Source organism: Dermacentor albipictus, chromosome 1 (genome assembly GCF_038994185.2).
Source record: "Dermacentor albipictus isolate Rhodes 1998 colony chromosome 1, USDA_Dalb.pri_finalv2, whole genome shotgun sequence".
Taxonomy (NCBI): Eukaryota; Metazoa; Arthropoda; class Arachnida; order Ixodida; family Ixodidae; genus Dermacentor; species Dermacentor albipictus.
The window spans coordinates 192,273,368-192,294,290 of NC_091821.1; the positions used below are offsets into that span (position 1 = coordinate 192,273,368).

The following is a 20,923-nucleotide window of genomic DNA, read 5'->3' on the forward strand; positions in this document are numbered from 1 at the left end:
GCGCACAGTGTCTTGGTAAGGTTGAGGTGTGACATCTCCCCTTTCAACAGGTAGCATATTACTTGCACAAGCGCAACCTAGTATGCTGCACTTCCGTAAATACAAGCTGCCTTCAAGGCGTGACATGTGCGCACACTACTCAGAACGATGAGAAAGTTCCCCGCCTATCTGTCATCGCCAGCTACCCCGTGCGTATAATCGTTCTTTTAAGCTCATCTCGACTTCTCAGTTTCATGCAAACGGGTGCATGTGGATGGTTTTCTACGAAGCTCATCCCTGCATTCGCAGAAAGGCCTCGACATTGAAGTTCTTCTTCGACAATAGCGAGTGGAAGAGAGCTCCGGCCCTCTACTGACGAATACATTGCGGTTGAATAACCCTCTTTGGCAATTTATACGACGAGGATTTGGAGAAAGATACCTTAACCTGGATGCAAACGTGTAAACGCTAAAAGCGCATAGTTACAAAATTTAGGCTCAAAAAGCTCCATGATTTGCCGCTACCACTTCAGTAGAGGCGAAGGCGCGACTACGAACTTTCTTGAATGGAGTTGAAATGCCCAACTTTAAAATACGGAGGTCAGTCGCTGGAAATACGCGCAGGCGGACTAGTTAAAGTTTGTACAAGCAAGGGCAAAGATGCAATCTATGTCAGCTCGATTTAAGCCAGGTTGAACATAAGAATATAAAAGTGTCACATTGGGCAACATCCAACCTAAAAATATTAAAACTCGTGCAAACGTCTCCCGGCATTGAACGTATTGAAAGTAGTAAATAAATACATATGAAACCAGCATTCACTAATACAAAGAACAAAACTACAAATAAAACAAAATGTTTTCTTAAAACTAAATGTTAGTTCTATCTTAATATTATGTTAATGTTAAGATTAGATATTAATAATGTAATAATGTAACCAATTTTTTCGACGAAATCTTTAAATTACCTTAACTATATTTTCTGCAGACAAAAAAACTCATAAGCGTCCTTATTCAATATACAAGCAATGCTTCCTCTAGACAAAATCACTCGCTTACGCAGGACATATGTGGTGGAACCCAAAGCGACCGAAAGTCACTACGGACGTTAGACTAACTTTTTTTAATTTATTACTATTTGCGGCTTCGATTTTAGCAGGATGAAAGAGCGTTGCATATGCAAGAGCATCAGCTTTTTCATTGCCAGTAATACCAATGCACACCCATGCATGCCATGCACACATATATATATATCCTAGACGTGGAGCGTCATCCGCCGCCAAGGTCTGCGAGTGGTGGCGCTGGCTTAACACTCCCAAGATTCTACTATAGGGCACATAAATACCCAAGAAAGTGGATGGGGAAACGGCGCCGCTGTAGCTGAATTGGTAGAGCATCGCACGCGAAATGCGAAGGTTGTGGGTTCGTTTCCCACCTGCGGCAAGTTGTTTTTTCATGCTTTTCTTTATTTCATTTATTAAGCACCAAGTAAATTCCCCTATGTTGTTCTTGGTGTAAGTGTTTGTTGGCTTCTTATGCTATGACTATATTTATACATTAGAGGTCATAATATACGTACCAATTGGCGCTTGAATTATATCCCTTGTACATTCACGATACATTGCCTGGTAGTGTAATAATCATGTAGATAGCACGTCCTAGCCCTATAAACAGCCACGCTTTTATAAAACGGCACATACGCGAGACGTAAGATGTACGTGACCTCAAGATGTTACTCGTTTGGATCAATTATAGACGTGCGTGGCTTACAGGGATGCGGAAGGTTTGTCTTTTGCAGGTTTTCCAGAAGAGCGTCCCTTTCTTCTCAGTTTTGTGGGTAAGACCACAAAAAGGGTTCACTGTCTCCTGTCTTGTCGCATGCAGTACAGTTCGGAGAATCGATACGGCCAATCTTATATAACCATGCTGGTGTACGAGCGCATCTTGTCCTTATTCAATATACAAGCAATGCTTCCTCTCGACAAAATCACTCGCTTACGCAGGACATATGTGGTGGAACCCAAAGCGACCGAAAGTCACTACGGACGTTAGATTAATTTTTTTTTACTTTATTACTATTTGCGGCCTCGATTTTAGCAGGATGAAAGAACGTTGCATATCCAAGAGCATCAGCTTTTTCATTGCCAGTAATACCAATCTGGGAGGGAATCCACACAAACATTACCGTAAAGCTATCGTTGCCGAGTCCTTTCACGACGACTAGCGATTTCCGCGAGAACATGGTGGATGGCAGACCACGGGAGAGTGGTGGCAACACAGGCTTTGAGTCCGTAAGAAGTACCACATTCTGTGCAGGCAAAGTCTTTATTTTACGTAGTGCAGTATCTGTTGCCACGCCTTCCACAAATGACGACGATGCTATACAGCCCGAACAGCCAGATCACGTATATCTCCGAGAAGGAATGCAGAAAACAGATGCGCAGCGGTCTTCGTTAACTTTGACAGACCCATCTGTGTATACTTGTAGGTGATTCAGGTGAGTCATAGTCAAATGCTCCAAAACTAGTGACTTGGTTTCTGCAGATGGAATGCAGATTTTTTTTACTGCAGTTGTGGTATGCTTAAGTTGCGCGTAATATCTTCGAATGGGGGGGTCCAGGGCGGGTCTACCTTTTCCCTCTATTTCGATAGCGCAATCTTAAAACTCGAAGCGTGTCCAGTGCTGCATAAAAACGTGAGCGCGGCTTGTTACCTATACGTTTTAGAAGGGCATTGCCGGGCGAAGACTCACTTAAAGGTAGTAGCAGTTGCTTAGACGACATACACCGAAAAGATTTTCGACTGTGCCTGGGAGCCCCTCAGCCGGCTTGGAGCAAAAAAAAAAAGGTGCTCTATGAATCTCAGTTCCTCCTTCTGTGGCTTCAGGCGTCCCATGGTCTCATGACATACGCATGTTTTTTGCCTATGTTAAGGTCATGTGCGATTTATAGTGACACTATGATGAACTGGTGCTGTCTATACCTGGTTCTGCCTAATGGATCGCCTCTGTGAGTCTACAACGTCACCTATGGTCAATTTAAGAGCAACAGCACAACCACTGCTTTTTGTTTGTTGCGAACCGCTGATCTCGTTTCATAACAGCCACCTCCATGCCAAGCAGTCTGGGCTAAAGTTGTATATTCGCGCCACAGTCACCGCTCCTTCCATCGCGTGCTTTTCTACGTCACAGCACTCGGTTCTTGCGCCCCTGCCAGTTGGTCCGCCGAGGACACGTCTCCCCATATTGCCAAAGGCCAAGTTTAGACGTGTATAATGATGTCTCCTTAATACCCTCGCGATAACAGGCATCGTGCGCTGGTATCGAGATCGGCCCACCCACGCTTTCTTTTTTTACACAGCCTCTGGAATCAACTCGCATTACAAACCCATATACAACACAGGCGTCACAGTCTTTATCTGCATAATGGTATCGCATTAAAAGAAAGTGCGTGCTATACAACAAGAAGCAAACCTTGTTATTGGCGATTTGAAAAAACATGTATATATTTGGTAGGGATGACAAAAACACTGTGGAACTTAAATATGAGGATTTCACTAAAACATCACGGAAGGTTCAAGAACTGCAACGACGTGAACTAATGAAAAAAATGAGTGCACGAACGCGGGAGAAAAGAAAACAGCACGACTGCACCACATATTTGCGTGCTATGGTTCGTATGCGCATCGCTTCGAAGTGAAACTAACTCATAGGCACCTGTTTCGAGTTTTTGAATAAGTTTTTTTTTTTGTATAGCTACGGAACTGCATCGAGTGGAGCAGACGACGACACGTCGTGTGTCACTTGCTGGGCAAAAGTGGGCCCCAGCGTTTATTCAGCACTGGTTTTATACACGTTGTGAACAGGCGGGTAACGCCCTTATCACATGGGGGCGTATCGTGCCATGAACACAGAGCGCGCTGCATGCTGAGCAGATTAGATACAGATTACGATACATCCCCCTTCGTAACGAAAAAAAAAACTAAGGACAAGGAGCGCTTTTAGCTCGGGAGAACAAAAAGAAAGTTAAAGAATCACTGCACATCCAAAACTACAGCAAAGATCAGAGCACTGAATACAGTCACGGCACTTGTTGAAAGTTCGCGTCATACATTAAGCGCCGAGGTGGTCTGCGTTGTCTTGTAGTCCTTGGAGCAGCTGCTTGTTGCGGAACTGTCGGCACAATGCTCGCTGTGCTGTTTGGGTTTTGCGCCGCCTCTGGGTCGTGTTGTGTGCTGGCAGGGGCAGCGTATTTTTGAAAAACACCTTCGTCGTCGTGAGGAGGACCGCTAAGGCGAAAAGATTCTCTGGTTGGCAGCAGATGCTCGCGGTTGCGTCGCAAGAGTTGCCCGTCTTCAGTCATGACAACGTATGACCTTGGTTGACCAGACGACTGAAGAACCCGAGCCTTTCTTCTCCATGATGAGCTGTCTTTTATTCTGACCGTTTCGCCGTTGTTGAGCGGTGCGAGTGGCCCTCTTGAGTAGTCTTTTTGCTGGCGTTTGTCAACCCGCCGGCTTTGTCCGACCTGAACGGCTGGTAGAGTTGTTCGCAGCGAGCGTCCCTGTAATATTTCGGCTGGTGACCAGCCGCATTCCAGTGGAGTTGACCTGTAAGCGAGAAGACCAAGCCAAAAGTCTTGTTTAGCTTCAGTTGTTTTCTTCAAGATTCTCTTGACTACTTGTACCCCCTTTTCGGCGAGTCCGTTGGAGCGGGGAAAATACGGGCTTGAGGTCACGTGTTTGAAATCGTACACTTTTGAGAACATGGCAAATTCTCTACTGGAAAACTGAGGCCCGTTATCAGTGCATACCTCTACAGGTATGCCATATCTGGAAAATATGGCACTTGCTGCATCTACAGTAGTTTTTGCTGAAGTGTCTACGAGCTGTTGGACTTCGGGAAAATTCGATAGGGCATCATAAACACACAAGTAGGACCGACCTGCGTGGCTAAAAATGTCCATGCCGACGCGGTACCATGGTTGGTCTGGAACCGGACGCATAATCAAAGGCTCTTGCGGCAACTTGTAAGCGTACGTTTTACATACAGAACATGCCTGTGCAAACGTCTCGATATCAGTGTTCATTCCTGGCCAGAACACCAGGCGCCGTGCCCTTTCTTTGCACTTGTTAATTCCCATGTGGCCTTGATGAATTCTTGCCAACATATCGCGCCTCATACTGGCCGGAATGACAATCTTACAGCCTTTCAAGAGAACCCCTTTTACTTCCGATAGCTCAGCGGCAAAAGGCTTGAACGGTCCTTCAATTGGTTGCCCGTTCTCCAGGTGCTTTAGCACAGCGGCGAGCTGCGTGTCCTTTCGTGTCTCGGAAGCCAGTTCTTTCCACGTGGTTTCGCTGACAAGAGAATCAACCACACTTACTGCGTGCACTTCGACGTCGTCGTTGTTGTTGTTGTCTGCGTTATCTGCTGCGTCCTTAACGGAAGCCCTGGACAGCATGTCCGCCAGTAGAAGCTGTTTTCCTGGAACATAATGCATTAAAATGTCATAGCGTAGCAGACGCAAAAAAAATCGCTGCAGTCTTGGCGGCATGTCACCGATCGCCTTCTGCGATATGGAGATCAACGGACGATGGTCAGTCTCAACGACAACCTTCCGCCCATACATGAAATGGTGAAATTTCTCGCAGCCGAAAACTATGGCCATTGCTTCCTTTTCAATTTGTGAATAGCGTTGCTGCGTATCAGTAAGCACTCTGGAGGCGTACGCAACCGGTTTCCATGCACCGTTGTGATACTGCAGCAAGGCAGCACCGATTCCGTTTTGTGACGCATCGCATGATAACCTGGTTTCTTTTTCAGGGTCAAAAACTGATAGCAAGGGCTGCTTGCTAAGGCTGTCGCACAGCGCTCTCCACTCTTTTTCGTGATTTGCCGACCATTCGAAAGCAGCGTCTTTTTTTAGCAAGCTTCTGAGAAGCGTTGTCCTTTCTGCTAGTGTTGGCAAAAACTTTCCAAAATAGTTCACGACACCCAGCATGCGTTGAACTGCTAGTTTATCACTAGGGGGTGCCATCTGCAACATGCACTCAACATGGGATGCATTTGGACGGATTCCTTCTTCGTTTATCACGTCGCCCAGGAATTCAATTTGTTGAACGCCAAACTCGCACTTTGCTGGATTGAACGTAAGGCCCGCACGTTCTGCCGCTTCTAGCGCTGATCTTAGACGTTGGTCGTGCTCTTGTTGGGAATTGCCCCACACGAGTATGTCATCGACATACACTCTAACGCCAGGAAGCGCGTCAAAAATTTCACTTAGGGTTTGCTGAAATACTTCGGACGCTGATGATATTCCGAAAGGCAGTCGCAAAAATCGATAGCGGCCGAAGGGTGTCGCAAAAGTGCATATCCTAGACGTCTCGTCATCTAAGGGAATTTGGTGAAACCCTGCGTTTGCATCTAGGCGAGTGAATACTCTTGCGCCGGCCAGCTCGGCCTCTATGTCTTCCCGCCTCGGCATCGCGTAGTGCTCGCGCTTGAGGCACTCATTTATTTTCCTGGGGTCCATGCAGACTCGCAGCTTCCCGTCTTTCTTTCGTACGATAACAAGGGGACTCACCCAGTCTGTTGGCTCAGTGACTTTTGCAATTATTCCGGCTTGTTCCATACGTGACAACTCCTCCCGAAGTGGCTCCTCTAAAGCCAGTGGCACTCGACGAGGTCTCTGAACCACTGGCGTGGCGTCCTTGCGAAGCACCATGTGGTATACTCGTTTGACGCAGCCGGTGCCAGTGAAAAGGTGACGAAAGCTGGCAACCACTTCTTCAGAGCTGTTTTGCGACACGCTGTTCACGCGTGAAATCAGTCCCAGGCGTTCACTCGCCTCAAGTCCTAGGATTGCTTGGCGCCCCTTTCGTGCCACGAAAAAGCTCAGCATGGCAATGCAACCATTTAAAGAGACTTCGGCCCGCATGACGCCAATGTGTTTGATTACATCTCCGCCGTAGGAGCGTAAAATCGCGCTGCTGGGGTACAGGGGCGGCTGTGGGTTCATTTTGGCGTATAATCCATAAGGCAACAAATTTGCCTGCGATCCCGTGTCAACCTTTAACTGAACTGCCACGTTCTTGATTTGGACTTCCACCGTCCAGTCATGCTTGCTGGACACATTCTTTGCGGATACGTCGAGAATCTCGAAATCGTCTTGGCCGCTTTGCAACTCGCCAACAACTGCCGTCGCTTTACAACATCTGGCAAAGTGGTTTTTCCGCTGACATCTCCGGCACGTTTTTCCAAAAGCAGGGCACCTTCTTGGGGAGTGTTTTCCGCCGCAGTTTCGGCAGTCATAACGTGTCTGTTCTCGGTTTTCGCGGCTCGTGCTAGTCCTGCTGATAGGATGCACTTGGTGTTCCTGGTTCCACATTTCCTTGTGAGTTGCTGATGCTTCAGCTGCTTTACAGGCTTGTTCTGCTTTCTGCAGGGTCAAGTTGTTGTCCCTGAGGAGCTTTTCACGTACCGTGTCGTCATTTATCCCGAACACAATTTGGTCCCTGACCATCGATTCCGCCAAAGCTCCAAAGTTGCAAGCACGTGCTTGATTCTTCAGGTCTCGTAAGAAATGCTCCACTGGTTCGCCAGCAGCTTGGATTCTTCTCCTGAACATATACCGCTCGTGAACCTCATTGGTCTGTGCAATGCAATACTCATCAAATTTTTTCACCACTGTGGCATAGTCGTCGTTCTTCTCGCCTGCTGCAAACGTGAAGGTGTTAAAGACTTCAATGGCCTCTGCGCCCGCGACGCTCAAAAGCAACGCTGTCTTCTTGGACGCAGTCCGAGGCTTTTCTGCGACCTCTGACGCCGTGAGGAAAATTTCAAACCTTTGTTTGAAGAGCTGCCAGTTCTTGCGCAGGTCGCCTGTTGTAAGGAGCGGCTCCGGTGCTTTGAGGAAATCCATTTTCCGCCACAGGATCGCTGGTCTTCACGCGTCGTGCAGGAAGTGCATTGCCATGCTAACCACTTCTGACACCATGCATCGAGTGGAGCAGACGACGACACGTCGTGTGTCACTTGCTGGGCAAAAGTGGGCCCCAGCGTTTATTCAGCACTGGTTTTATACACGTTGTGAACAGGCGGGTAACGCCCTTATCACATGGGGGCGTATCGTGCCATGAACACAGAGCGCGCTGCATGCTGAGCAGATTAGATACAGATTACGATACAGGAACTACAATGAGCATGTTAAGCCTTACGAAGTTAATGTTTTTCAAGTTGTGGGTGAACTTGTGGCATAATTTGTAATGGTTAAATTTAGGAGAAATAGCTGAATCATAACAGGTTATTATCTTGTTCTGTCATGGTTATAAATTAAAGACAACGTGGAATCCCGTGGAATTTTGGCAGCACCACACTCCAGCAACAGCATGCCTGCGTCTGGCAGCGCGTAGTGTCCGGCATCCAGCTAAAATTTCCTGTCAGAAAATCGCTTCAATTTACCTATAGGTAAATGACAAAAAACAAAGAAACATTCGAAAGCATGGCTGTGGATGTGACGCAACAGCAATAGAGTGTTCTGCGTAAGGGTGTGTGAATGGCGAGCCGTATGGGCTCACCATTCACACTCCAGCTCTGCATCGCGCGTCTAAATATTCAGTGTCGTTGCGGGAACAAAATGCCACTTGTGGTTGTGTGTGGGCAATTCTAGGGGTTAGTCCAACGTTGGACAACGTTGAAGTTCAGGCAAACAAATAAGGGTTCTCAGGACGTAGGACTAGCGGTGGTGCAGGCAGTCTTATTTCACTCCCGTTCGTTGTAGTCTCCACCTCACCAGCCTTGTGCGTCTAAGGGACTACACGAAACCGAAGCCAGCCGCCTATATTGTATCCGCACAGGGTCAGCACGAACTTCCGCGCCATGGCGGTGCAGGACTGTACTTAGCTCGTGATCATCGTGTGTGCACTGCCAAGCTCTGGGTAACCTTGACCGTTATTTGTTCGAGTATCCTGAATGGACCTTTTTCATGTTGGCCTTCTGTGCATGCACTGCCGGTTTGTGCACCATGCATTATGGGAAAAGTTGCAAAGCCATTACTGTTGCAGGGGACGGGTCCTCTGCCGCGCCGGCACCGCGTTAGCGTTGTCCGACCACGTATGCCACGCAGTGCATTTGCCAGCGGGAGATGGAGTACTGCGCTATCGTAGGCTGTGCAAATGTTAGGAGCAAGGATTCAAGAGCCCCCCATGAATTTCTATATTTCTTGCTTCCACCGCACACTCGGAAAGAACAGCGTAACTGGTGCATGAAATATGTCGCGTCAACACTACGGATGGTCGTGGTAACTGCAGCCCAACTGCCGTGTCTGCAGCGGACGCTTCTTACGAAGCTAAATTTTTCCTTTATTTATGCAGTTGGAAGAGAAGCTACGTTTTCTTATGTAACGTAGCACTGTTAGCAAGCTGTACATGCCACACGCATGTTTGGGCTTATTGGGCTTTAAAAAGAAAAAAGAAACAATGGGCACTGAGAGCTGAATCAGTGTGTACTTTTCTTGTAGTGAGCTGCGTGAGTATATTGCTAGATAACAGAAGCGCGGAAGATCCTACATGTAGGGACGAAATATATGCTCGAAGGGCATTTATTTATTGCAGGCGAGCCATCAGGTTTCTTTAAGCGCCTTGACTACGCGCCCTCCGTCTGGAAACAATAAATACTCTGACAATACTGTAGCTTGGTTTTAGGTATTAGAGAGTTTAGCTTTACGTCATACGTTGTACATTATCAAGATCCGTAAGGCATACTGCGCATGCGCGTTCTATACTGTGAACTACAGTAGCGCCTAGTGGCGGCTAGCGCCAGTTATCCATGACAGCGCAACAACATGGCAGCATCCAGACGGCCTGCATTACCCTCTTCGATCCGTATTCGCGCTTGCTCTCCATCGTGAAAACAAGAAATAAATAGCAAAATAAGCCATCACTTAGCCTCATCTCAAGCTTGCGAAGACCTGTGAGCTTTCTGACATGTCTGGTTCTACGTAGCAGGCAATACCACAACATTGGTATTCTCTCCGCGTGTGGCCAAAGGCGACAGAAACATGCATGTCTGGCGACTGCATTCTGCCTTGATCTACCGTTACTCAGTGTACCTCGTGAAAGTCAGCATTCATATCCGCAGTAATTCACCATTTGAAGCTCTCACACTCCATTGCAGGCACGTTTCAGCAGTCTGGTCTGCCCATAGGAGCGCATACGGGCCGGCCGTTGGTAGTTTGATGAAGGTGTTCTGTTGTCTCGTGTGATCGGCTGCTTCACGTTACACGAAAGGCCTGAAATCGTTTGCTGTCATTCAACCAATCGCGCTCATGTTACCGAATACGAAGAGACTTCGAAGCTTTTGAACGAGAAATATAGAAAACACAGCTTCACAATAATCTTTGTCGACTGAAATACTAGCTTTCATCAATTTGATAATCTAAAAGTTAATTTTTCATGTCAACTAGCCAGCTGGCAGTTTTACGAATAATAATAACGTTAAATACTACTATTACTACTACTCATAATAATAATAATAATAATAATAATAATAATAATAATAATAATAATAATAATAATAATAATAATAATAATAATCAATATTATTGTTATCATCATCACCATAATCAAATTATTATTATTATTATTATTATTATTATTATTATTATTATTATTACCCGCCGTGGTTGCTCAGTGGCTATGGTGTTGGGCTGCTGAGCACGAGGTCGCGGGATCGAATCCCGGCCAAGGCGGCCGCATTTCGATGGGGGCGAAATGCCTGTTTCACATGCAAGCGATTGAGCGAACGGAGCGAACAGCGACGCTGCGCTGCGAAGCTTTTCGCGAAGTTTCGTTTCACATGCATTGCCGCCGCGCGTTTTCCGCCGCAGCGAATAGCAATGTTGCTTGCAAAAAAAACACGAGACTTTCAGCCAGTTTCGGTAGTATGCGACTGCCAACATAAGCGTTGCTTTGTCCCCGTCTCTCAATTTTTTATTTTATGAATATATATCCTACGCTTAGCAATTAACAATTCGTTGAAAAGCTCCCTGGGCCTGTTGCTCGTACCCCGTGTAGCAAGTAAATAAACATCGTCTTATGCGCAGGCTTTCCCGCACTAGTCCTCCGCTGGTCACGTGTCGAGGCGGGCCGTTCGGAAGCGGTGCTGCCGCTCTTACCGCTGCGATGAAATTCCAACTTGGCCGAACCTCGCCGCTCCCGCCGCCGCCGCTCGGAACAGATTTCTGCGGCGCGGCGGCAGGATTCGCGAGCATTTTCGCTTGCATGTGAAACAGGCTAAATGCGAAAACACCCGTGTACTTAGATTTAGGTGCACGTTAAAGATCCCCAGCTGGTCGAAATTTCCAGAGTCCTCCACTACGGCATGTGGCCAAAGTGTGGTCATAATCAGAAATTGGTTTTGGCACGTTAAACCCCATAATTTGATTATTATTATTATTATTATTATTATTATTATTATTATTATTATTATTATTATTATTATTATTATTATTATTATTATTATTATTGGCCAAGAAAACGTATGCTGCGACTATCCGGACTGCTTTGCCGAGGGCTGCCGCGGTACCCCAGCTCACCAAGGCAACACGGAGTGATGAATGTCGGCCTGCCTGTTGTGGAGCTGAGGAGAACAAGGGAAAGCAAGTCTAGGCTCTATCATGGAACCTCGTCTGCTAGTCTGACTGCGCACCTCTAAAACGTTAGAACACCCCACCTTGCTTGCAAACTCCTCAAGATATAGCATGATTCGTATGCATCGTTTCACGTGTGGGCTGACAAAACCGTCAATGATGAAGCCCTTAAGCGCCTGAACGTCCCGTCAATGTGGCCAATGGGATGCCTGTGGACCAATGGGGGCGCTACACGACGGCATGCTTCATGCTTCTGAGGTAACCCCCAAAGATCGAAGTAGTCTGTAACTTAAACATCTACCAAAACACTTGTGGATTTCACACCAAAGCATATAAATTTTTCTCCAATGTCATTTCTTCTTCTTTTCAAATTTTTGTTATTTCCGAAACTTGGCTCTGCATTGAAATTTCGTCTTCAGCTTTTATTCCACCACACTGCAATGTCTTCCGCAGCGACTGGACTTCAGTGGATTTAAACAAAAGGGTGGTGGCGTACTGATTGCTGCTGACAGTTGACTGAGATGTGTTCGGCGCAATGACATAGAAAGTGTACAGGAGTCGATTTGGCTTGCAGTGAGCCTATCGCTCTGTGAAAAATTAGTAATTGGACTTTCTATGTACCGCCAAATATTTCCACTGTCTTGCTTGACAAGGTCATCTATTCTATTGAAAGTGTTTTATCTTTCCATAGCAAACATAGAGTAATCCTTCTTCACTGTAAAAATGTTTACACCCTTGAGGGTGTTTTCTTGTCGCACTGGCAACACCCTTACTGTTATGGCCTTACAAAAATTTATGGAGGGCGACAACGGAGCTCTATCTAGACGTGTGATGACAAAATACGTAGTCGAAAACTATGCAATTTTTTCTGACAGCCTTGGGCGCACAGAAATATACGACAGGATAGTTTCATATCTCTCCCTGTGAAATTATATTGTCGGATATTTCTGTACGCCCAAGCCTGTCAGAATGATTACATAGTTTTTATCTACGTCTTTTGTCATCGAATGTCTAGTTAGAGCTCCGTTGTCAACCTCTATACATTTTTGTAAGGCCCTAACGGTGAGGGTTTTACCAGTGCGCCAAGAAAACGCCCTTAAGGCTGCAAACATTTTTAGGGCGTTGGTGACACACCTGGAATTGATTGGAACACGTTTAGATATCCTCACTACAATCGTTGCATAAGAACAAATGCAGCCTGTTGTTGGACTTTCTGTCCTGTTCACTTCAGCAGCATAACTTCATCGCCAATTTTGTGTCAACGTCTTCGAACTTTGCCTCTAGAATGCTCAAGTTATAGATGTATCTCGTTCTGACATTTCCCTTGTGCGTCCTGATAAGTTTCAACCGCCATTAAAGATAACTGCCTCTGTGTCAGCCCTGAGGCAAAGCTCCTCCAGTGGTTTAATGAATCCTCTCGCTTTGCTTTCAAGCGTGGTGATTATCTTTACTTATATGACTTCTTTTCCACCACCGATTGGTCACTGATCACAGACAAAATCAATGGTGATGATTAAGATCAGTTTACGAAGCTTGTTTTGACCAGCACGCTCAAATACATTCCCCAGTACAGTCCTAAACGCTCTAAATTTCCCCACCGGTTCTCATCTTAACTTATATCTACCCTAAAGTATAAAGATCGCGCGCACCGTAAATCCAGAAATCGTGTGCCTAATGAGTGGAGAGAAGAATTCCGCTTTTTTTTTTCGGACTCTCTGCAAATGCCTCTATAAGCGTGATCACGTCACATACATTGCATTCTCGGAAAAGAGTGCCTCCGACCGGCCGGCGGAATTTTGAAAGTATTGGAAGTACGGCATGTGGAAAGGAATGCGCGCGAAAGAGTGTGGTTACTGCGCCTGTGCACGTGGCCTGCGCTTCTGTGATTATAACGTCACGCACGTCGGAGGTGCCGGCGCGGCTGCAGCAGCGGTTGCGGTACATGCATGGGAGGTGTGCTGACCGCGGCGGCGCTCGTGTCAGCGTAATCTGGTGCCATATGAAAAAAAAAATGCATGATCTTATAATGTATGCAGTCAAGTAGGCAGCCCATGTATGTAGCCTAAATAGTTTCGCCGGTAATCCGTATGAATTTTTCTAAAAGGTGCAAAGATAACCTCACCTTGAATGCTGCTAAGACCAAAGGCAATTCTGTACCACTGTCTGTGAGATCAATGATCTCAGTGTACTTCTTGATACAACGTCAGACTGTTCAGCTCATAGACTAAACGTGTTTCTATGCGGGCTATACGCCCTCTTGGCTCTGTTTACAGACTATCGAGTGAATTCAATTCTCCTAGACCGTCCTGCAAGCTGCGCTCAACAATCTGTCTTTCTCAACTCGAATACGCGTAGGTCTTTTGGAATGGAATTTCTAGATCCACCAGTTACATTATAGATCGAGTCCAGAAAAATTATCCGAGCATATATATCATCACCGCTTTAGTGACACGGACACTGGACCTTGTCCTATATCCCAGTTCAGTCATTTTCATTGCACTTACTTCGCTGCCGACGCAAATGCCTGACCTTCTGTTCTTTTTCAAACACCTTCACAGTATCCGCATCTGCCCTGTAGTCCTATGTTGTATCAAACTTCGTATTCCGCGAAAGATCACCAGAGAACAAATACTTTTCCATGTTTCTGCCTGTCATCACCAACACTCAAGTGTCCACAGAATACAGTCTTTATAACGCTTATTTTCATGATCTTGATAATTTTCATAACGCACTGTCATTGTCCTTCTCCAAGCTGTGCGTTGTTGTGTCGTAGTTTCACATATTGTTCAACCGCCATTATCTTCCTTTCTCTTGTCTATTCACTTTGCGCCTTCTCGTACGGAAACTGTTTTTTTTAAAGAGTTCTTTTTGTTCATTGCTTTTTTTTTTGCTTATATCCCCCGGCTGTGTTTTTTTTATGTACGAGGGAGAATCAGAAAGCTTTTGTCCCTATTTTTCTACCTAAATTACGGCTGTAAATGCGAAATTTGCATATTCATTCCCAGCGGTGGACCTTTCTTATCCCGGCCTTATCCGGTAGCTCCGCGGCACGGCGCTGCTGACATTTGTTGAATATGGTGGTTGTGCTTGACACTTCCATGGCGTGCGAGCAACGAAGTGCGATTCGTTTTCAATGAAGCAAAGAACGAATGTCATCGAAATCCACAGTGGAATGCAGCCCACGTATGGGGAAAGATATCTCCCTTTGAGAAGTGTCACGTGGTGGTTGGTCTTGTGAGTTCGCAAAAGGCCGTGAAGACTTGCATGACAATGAGCGATCGGGGAGGCCGCGTGCGTCGCTGAATGACGAGAGCTCCGGTCATTTCACTGGGAGAGTCTCGACCACCCACCGTACAGTTCAGACCTTGCTCCTAGTGATTTCCACGTTTTCGGTCCGCTGAAGAAGTTCCTGGCAGTACAGCTATTCACGTGCAACGGTGACGCCAAGACAGCAGTACGACGATGGCTCCACAGTCAGCCGGATGAATTCTACTACAGGGGCACCTCAAAGTTAGTGCTGTGATGGGTCATATAGTCTGAACCGGTGTGAGTACTATGCGGAAAAATAGTGCAAGGTACGTAGAATAGTACCTTTATTGTAATTATACATGTATGTACCTTATTTTGGCTAATAAAAAATAGGGTCAAGGACTTTCTGATTCGCCCTTGTATGTGCGCCAGCACTCAGACCTCATGATTGTTCCTCGGCACGGTAAATGATTGATTGATTGATTGATTGATTGATTGATTGATTGATTGATTGATTGATTGATTGATTGATTGATTGATTGATTGATTGATTGATTGATTGATTGATTGATATTTAAAAGTAGGTTTTGCGTCGCCGGACTAACCTTGCCAGCACCTCTGTAAACATGTGTTTCTTCTTTTTTAATTTGCGCCCATTTTGAAGCGGCTGCCGTGGCAGTGAACAGAACCTCCAACAATGTGCTGAGCATATTTAGCAACCGGGAGCGGCGGGCGCTACATAATACAAGATTCACGTTGAGCTGTCGATGTATCCGAAAATGTAAAAGCACTGAACTATACCCCACATGAAACGTTCCGCTAAGGCGAGTAGTTTAGCGACCATTTCGCGAATTAAATTTTTTTAGCCTGCATATTCGTGCAATTATTTCGTGGGGTGTTAGAGCTGCAGCCGACAATTCTGCGGCGCAACGCATCGGGTGCATGAGCTCGGGCTGCTGGATACCGGAGCATTCTTTCCAACTTGCGCCCAGTCAAGCCGGCGGAAAGAGGGGTGTCTTCAGGCATGTATAACCCCCCCTCCCCCCCCCCACCTAAATACTCAGGTGCTTCAAATGCAAACTTCTCATGGAATATCAACTTCCCGTACTGACAAGTTTCTCTATTCAAAGGAACGAAATATTACGTTTACATCGGCTTTCTTAAACAGGTTAATTTTTGCATGTCTCTCATGGTTCACTGATCTAGCAGAGCCCTCCCAGAGGCTATTACACGCCCACCAGATATATTATTCAGGTGGCTCTCCGAGAGAGCACGGTATTAGCCTCGTTCACGACTGCTTAGCGCCTCTGAGGGCACCTCCCCACCCTCCTCAAATAAGCAATGTCTGCGTCATAGGTCATCAAAGTAACAAATGTTAGTCACTTAGTACCATTAGGTATTATCGCAGGAGGAACCAACTATCAATATAACATCGAATTCCATTCATATCGGTATTCTGTATTGGTAACGTGATTATCCTTACCACCATTTTAGTGTTTCTTGTGAAGATAGATCGCAACCTGAGCAGCGCGTTTCAAGAATGAAGAGGAACTCTGTGGTTCTCTGTGCATGTGTATTCGTCGCCGTACAACTAGAAGAGACTTCTTAGCTCGTTTATCTACTTGTTTCCGGCAGGAGTTATGTGTGCCTGAAATAAATACCATGAAAGAAAAAAAAGGAAAAAAATACCTCCAATATTTATGCCCATAGGTTTGACAAGGCCCATTTCGCCACAAGGATCATATAAATATACTTATCATGGCGCAATCCCTCGCTTCTTTGTAACTTCTACCTGATTTTAAATATGTGCGTCTTTACAGGAAGGCAATGGAAGGTGATGAAATTGAACTGGAACCAGAAATCGACAATGACCGCTTGTGCATTGCCCACTAAATGCCGTCGTATTACAGCAGTATACTGTTTCATGTAACCGTCGTTTTCCCCTATCTTGCAAAGAAGAAAAACAAAACCTCAACGTGTATCAAGCAATTCATCGCAATAGCATCCTCAAGGAACGTAAAAAAAAAAGAAGAAAACACAGTGCCAGATGACAACATTTCGCATAAGCCATTCAACTTACATTGGTGGTTATCAAATGAAAAAGTAAACAAAGAAAGTATACGGCAGGTTTCAACTTCAAAACGCAATTTTTCCCATAGGACGTCTGCGGTCAGCAGTACTACACCACGAGAGAAATATTATTCTTTTTTTTTATTAATTTGGCAAAGATGGGAAGGTAGGTCCTCTTTAGAGCCGGCTATCGCGAAATCCCAAGTATACCACTCACGACAAAAATAAGCAGAAAAACTTATATGCAGAAAAATATCTCACCACGTACTACGCACAAAAATGTGTCACTATGTAGGAATTAGCACCGTTCTTGATACTTGCAATGTGTACCTGCCGTGGTTGCTTAGTGGCTGTGGTGTTGGGACGAGGTCGCGGGATCAAATCCAGCCACGGCGGCCACATTTTGATGGGGGCGAAAACACCCGTGTATTTAGATTTAGGTGCACGTTTAAAGGACCCCAGGTGGTCCAAATTATGCCGGAGTTCCTCGCTACCGCGTGCCTCATAATGAAATCGTGGTTTAATTACTTCAGTTTTTGTTACTGTATCTTTAGCCTGTGTATATATACTTCGCAATCATTCCGTTAAAAATATATCCGTTATCGTTTCCGTGTTCTTGTATACAAACAAGTGGTGGTGGTGGTGGTGGTGGTGGTGGTGGTGGTGGTGGTGGTGGTGGTGGTGTTGGTGGTGGTAACAACTTTATTAACAATCCGGCAAATTCGTGGGCTGGGCCTAGGCCGCCCCCGAGGAGGTCCGGAGATCCTGTCTCCTCGCCGCTTCACGGGCTTGCTGGATGGTCCATAGTTGATTCACTCATTTCTTTTTTTATCCATCTATAATATCGTTTCACTTAAAATACTTATTTTCTCTCTACCACTGCTCAATATTTATACTTTACATGTATCTCACTTGCGCCCACTGGACAGCGACTAAGTTGGATAGTGAACGTAACACGATATTGTTCCAGCCACACGGAAGAAAATTGCTGCTCCGACGAGACAAAAAAGAAAAAAAAGCAAGAAAAACGAAAATGGTTGCGTTAAACATTGTTCCTGACGTTTTGCATGTGCTCATCTTGATGTTTATTTTACTACTCTCGCACATGCTTCGAAGTAGGACTGTCGAACAGCAATTATGTGGGAAAACGTTCCATGCCGCAGTTGTCATGTGCATTCATTCATCTCGCACCGTCGCCACACAGTACACAAGTGCGCGCCAACTTCGAGCGCTGGCGGGTCCAGATAATACCGCGAAAACGATGGTTGAACACAGCAAAAGCAAGTGCGTCATATGAACGTGGCGCCGCGTCTTCCTCGGCCATAACAAAAAAAGGATAAAAGAGAAGAAAAAGACGAAACAAACAGTGTCGGGTGCGAACAGAACAGAGGGCCACGGTGCCGCGCTCGGCATGGTGGGGCGCTCTCCTCCGCCAGCACAGGGAGCAAACGCAGGAGCGCATAGCGCCGCGACGGCGATCGCGCAGTAGCGGCTCTTTCTCGGCCATATGCTTTCATGTGACGGCGCAAACGCGCTGTCGCCCTGTAGGCCTAACGTGCCTCACCTTGCGCGGAGGCGTCGATGGTTAGTGTGGACGGGCCTCCCTGGACGATGACGCTGCCCAGCGGTGCAGCCGGGGTGCAGCCCAGCAGGCCGGCCGACGCTCCACTCGGCTCCGCGTTCATAGCGGGGGCCCCTTGGCGCACTAATGGGAAGTGGAGATACTCGGGGGTCAAACTTCACATGGAGCCGCCGCTGCTCGCAGGCAACAAAGGCGATCGCCCGTCACCTTGCCGACTTCGACGCGGACACGTGACCCAGCACTGCCGTGCACGCTTATCTCGCGACCGCGGCTATCTTTGACGCCGTTAATCTGCGCGCAGGCTGTTGTTTACACAAGATGGCGCGCTGCGACAAGCGAAGCGCAAGGGCGTCGTCTCCACAACGCGCTGTGCCGCCGTTTACTGGCTCTTTTGGCGAAACACACGCACGCTCCGGCAACCAAGCAGCGAAAGTGCGCTTCAACCCCGACATCAAAGCGACCTTACGTTACGTATGTCTCATAAGACCACCATTGGCAACCGTCTACCTTAACGTTGCCGCACTCTTTCCTTGTTTGCGGCCCCTTCAGCGGCGAGCGTTTGTCGTAAAGCGATACAGCCCGTTGTTGCATGCAAAGCAGGCTTCGCGTGGTGAAAATGCAATGAGCAGGCAAGAGTAAGACAACATAAACGTCTAAGCTCTATCTAGGCATTCCTTTGGTTCATTTAAGCGACGCTTTCAACAAAATCTCGGTGAAGACAGTCGTGTACACGAAGCACGAATGAATTTTCTTCCCTCGTCTCATTATCTAATGCATTATTGTATGATACAAACTACATTTGCACCATATTATCTACACAATTTGCTTCAATGCTGTTTTCGCGAACTGCTCAGTAAAACGTCCTTCAAGCTAAATAATTTACTGAATGCGCCTTCGAAAACGAGTGCATGGTCCGATCAGGTGAAGCTTGTTATGTTGACTATTATTTCAGCTAAAGCAGCCTAATACACGCAATACTAAAGCAAGCTTTTCGTATTGCGTGTGCTTGTTAGTCTCTATCTTGATGACGCTCCAGACAGCTTTGCCTATCTAAAAAAATTTAAACGGACAACACTACACGTAGCCTCGTGGGTTTAAATCATGGCCACGATGTGTGTGACGCGTTTGAACAAGTTCGCAGCTAGTCTCATTTGATTCGAACAGGTGATGCGCGACGATGTAATGACGTCACGAAGGACTGGTACTTAACGTACTTGTGCACAGAAAGCCTGACTATTTACTCTACCTGCTGAGCCTGCCTGGCAAAAACCATTATTTACGTCCAATGGTCGTGAACAGTGCACTAAAGGACGCCCCTCGGTCGTCGTCTCGTCAGAGGCGTTGCTATCGACTTCGCCATGCGCTATTCACGGTTTTATTGGTTGTATTATTAGCCAAAAAATCATGTGTCATGCTCGCGACAGTAACTTGTTTGGTCACAAATTCACATCCCCATATACAGTCACAAAGCGTTGTTCGCTTGACATGTGGTGTAAACCACACCACATTGACACAGCAGAGTGCGAAAATGCAGCAGAACACACTAATCTGCTCATATTTACATAGAATGGTGTTACTCTGAGAAGTGCCGGTATGAATGATAGCATGCCCATCAGCAACGGCGACAGGATGGGCGTCGTAGAAGCTCTTGGTGTCGAGTTCAGCAGCTGCCTTTAGCGCTTCGCAATTTTCGCCAAACAAAACTTATGTGTTCGCTTAAGTATTACTAGAGAAACATTCTATGCCCATCACACTTCGTTGCTTTTTGAGACACTGCATGGCTTGAGGCAAACAATTAAGTCTGCAATACTGATATATTTATAGTGAGGAAACTACTTTGTCTGCTCAACATGGGCGCTACCGTAACACGATGAAAATAGTGACGTACGATAACAGTGAAAGATCTCATATATCGAGTCCTGAAACATGGTTGAGGTCAAAAGAGCCTCTACCCGAAGGGTGCGTTCTACGGTGTTTATTTGTTCCTCAACATCGGTCACCTAGCCGGGGACCCCGGAGACGACATAATGCGAAAGGCGACATAAAAAATGCTTCAGTGAGAAAAGTTATTCCTTAACATCCCTTGAGGGATGAAGGCCGAAGACAGGGAGGATGTAGTAACCCACAGTAACGATCGCGACCCGACTATGGAAACCTGCGGAGACGAGGTATACATGGAGACAACTCCGGGAGGGCATTTTGCCTCCATCCGGGCAGGAGGCAGGACGAGAAAATATCAGAAAGAAGAGATTCACGTGAGAGAAGCAATGACAACCATATGAAGCCTTAATAGACTACCGAAAGCGAACTGCTTCCGTGGACTTTTACAACTAATTTTACCGTTAGTAGCTGCGCGTTCCTCAGAACGTAGCAACATACCTAACAGTGAGCCGCTAA

The 20,923-nt window shown here is 46.3% G+C and overlaps 1 protein-coding gene and 1 long non-coding RNA gene across 2 annotated transcripts in view; both read right to left on the reverse strand.

The window, feature by feature from the left end:
• Hnf4 (Hepatocyte nuclear factor 4) overlaps positions 1-18,796 on the reverse strand; it is a 231,059-nt gene extending 212,263 nt beyond the window's left edge. The window contains exon 1 of the mRNA XM_065426742.2: positions 18,509-18,796. Coding sequence (XP_065282814.1) covers positions 18,509-18,629 — 121 coding nt within the window. The 5' untranslated portion in view covers positions 18,630-18,796. The remainder of the gene's footprint in view (positions 1-18,508) is intronic.
• On the reverse strand, positions 3,774-8,159 carry LOC139054118 (uncharacterized). Its single transcript, XR_011511027.1, has 2 exons — positions 5,362-8,159; positions 3,774-4,585 (listed from the first exon to the last, which is right to left on the reverse strand). It is a non-coding gene; the product is annotated as an uncharacterized lncRNA (long non-coding RNA).
• Positions 18,797-20,923: the final 2,127 nt, after the last annotated feature.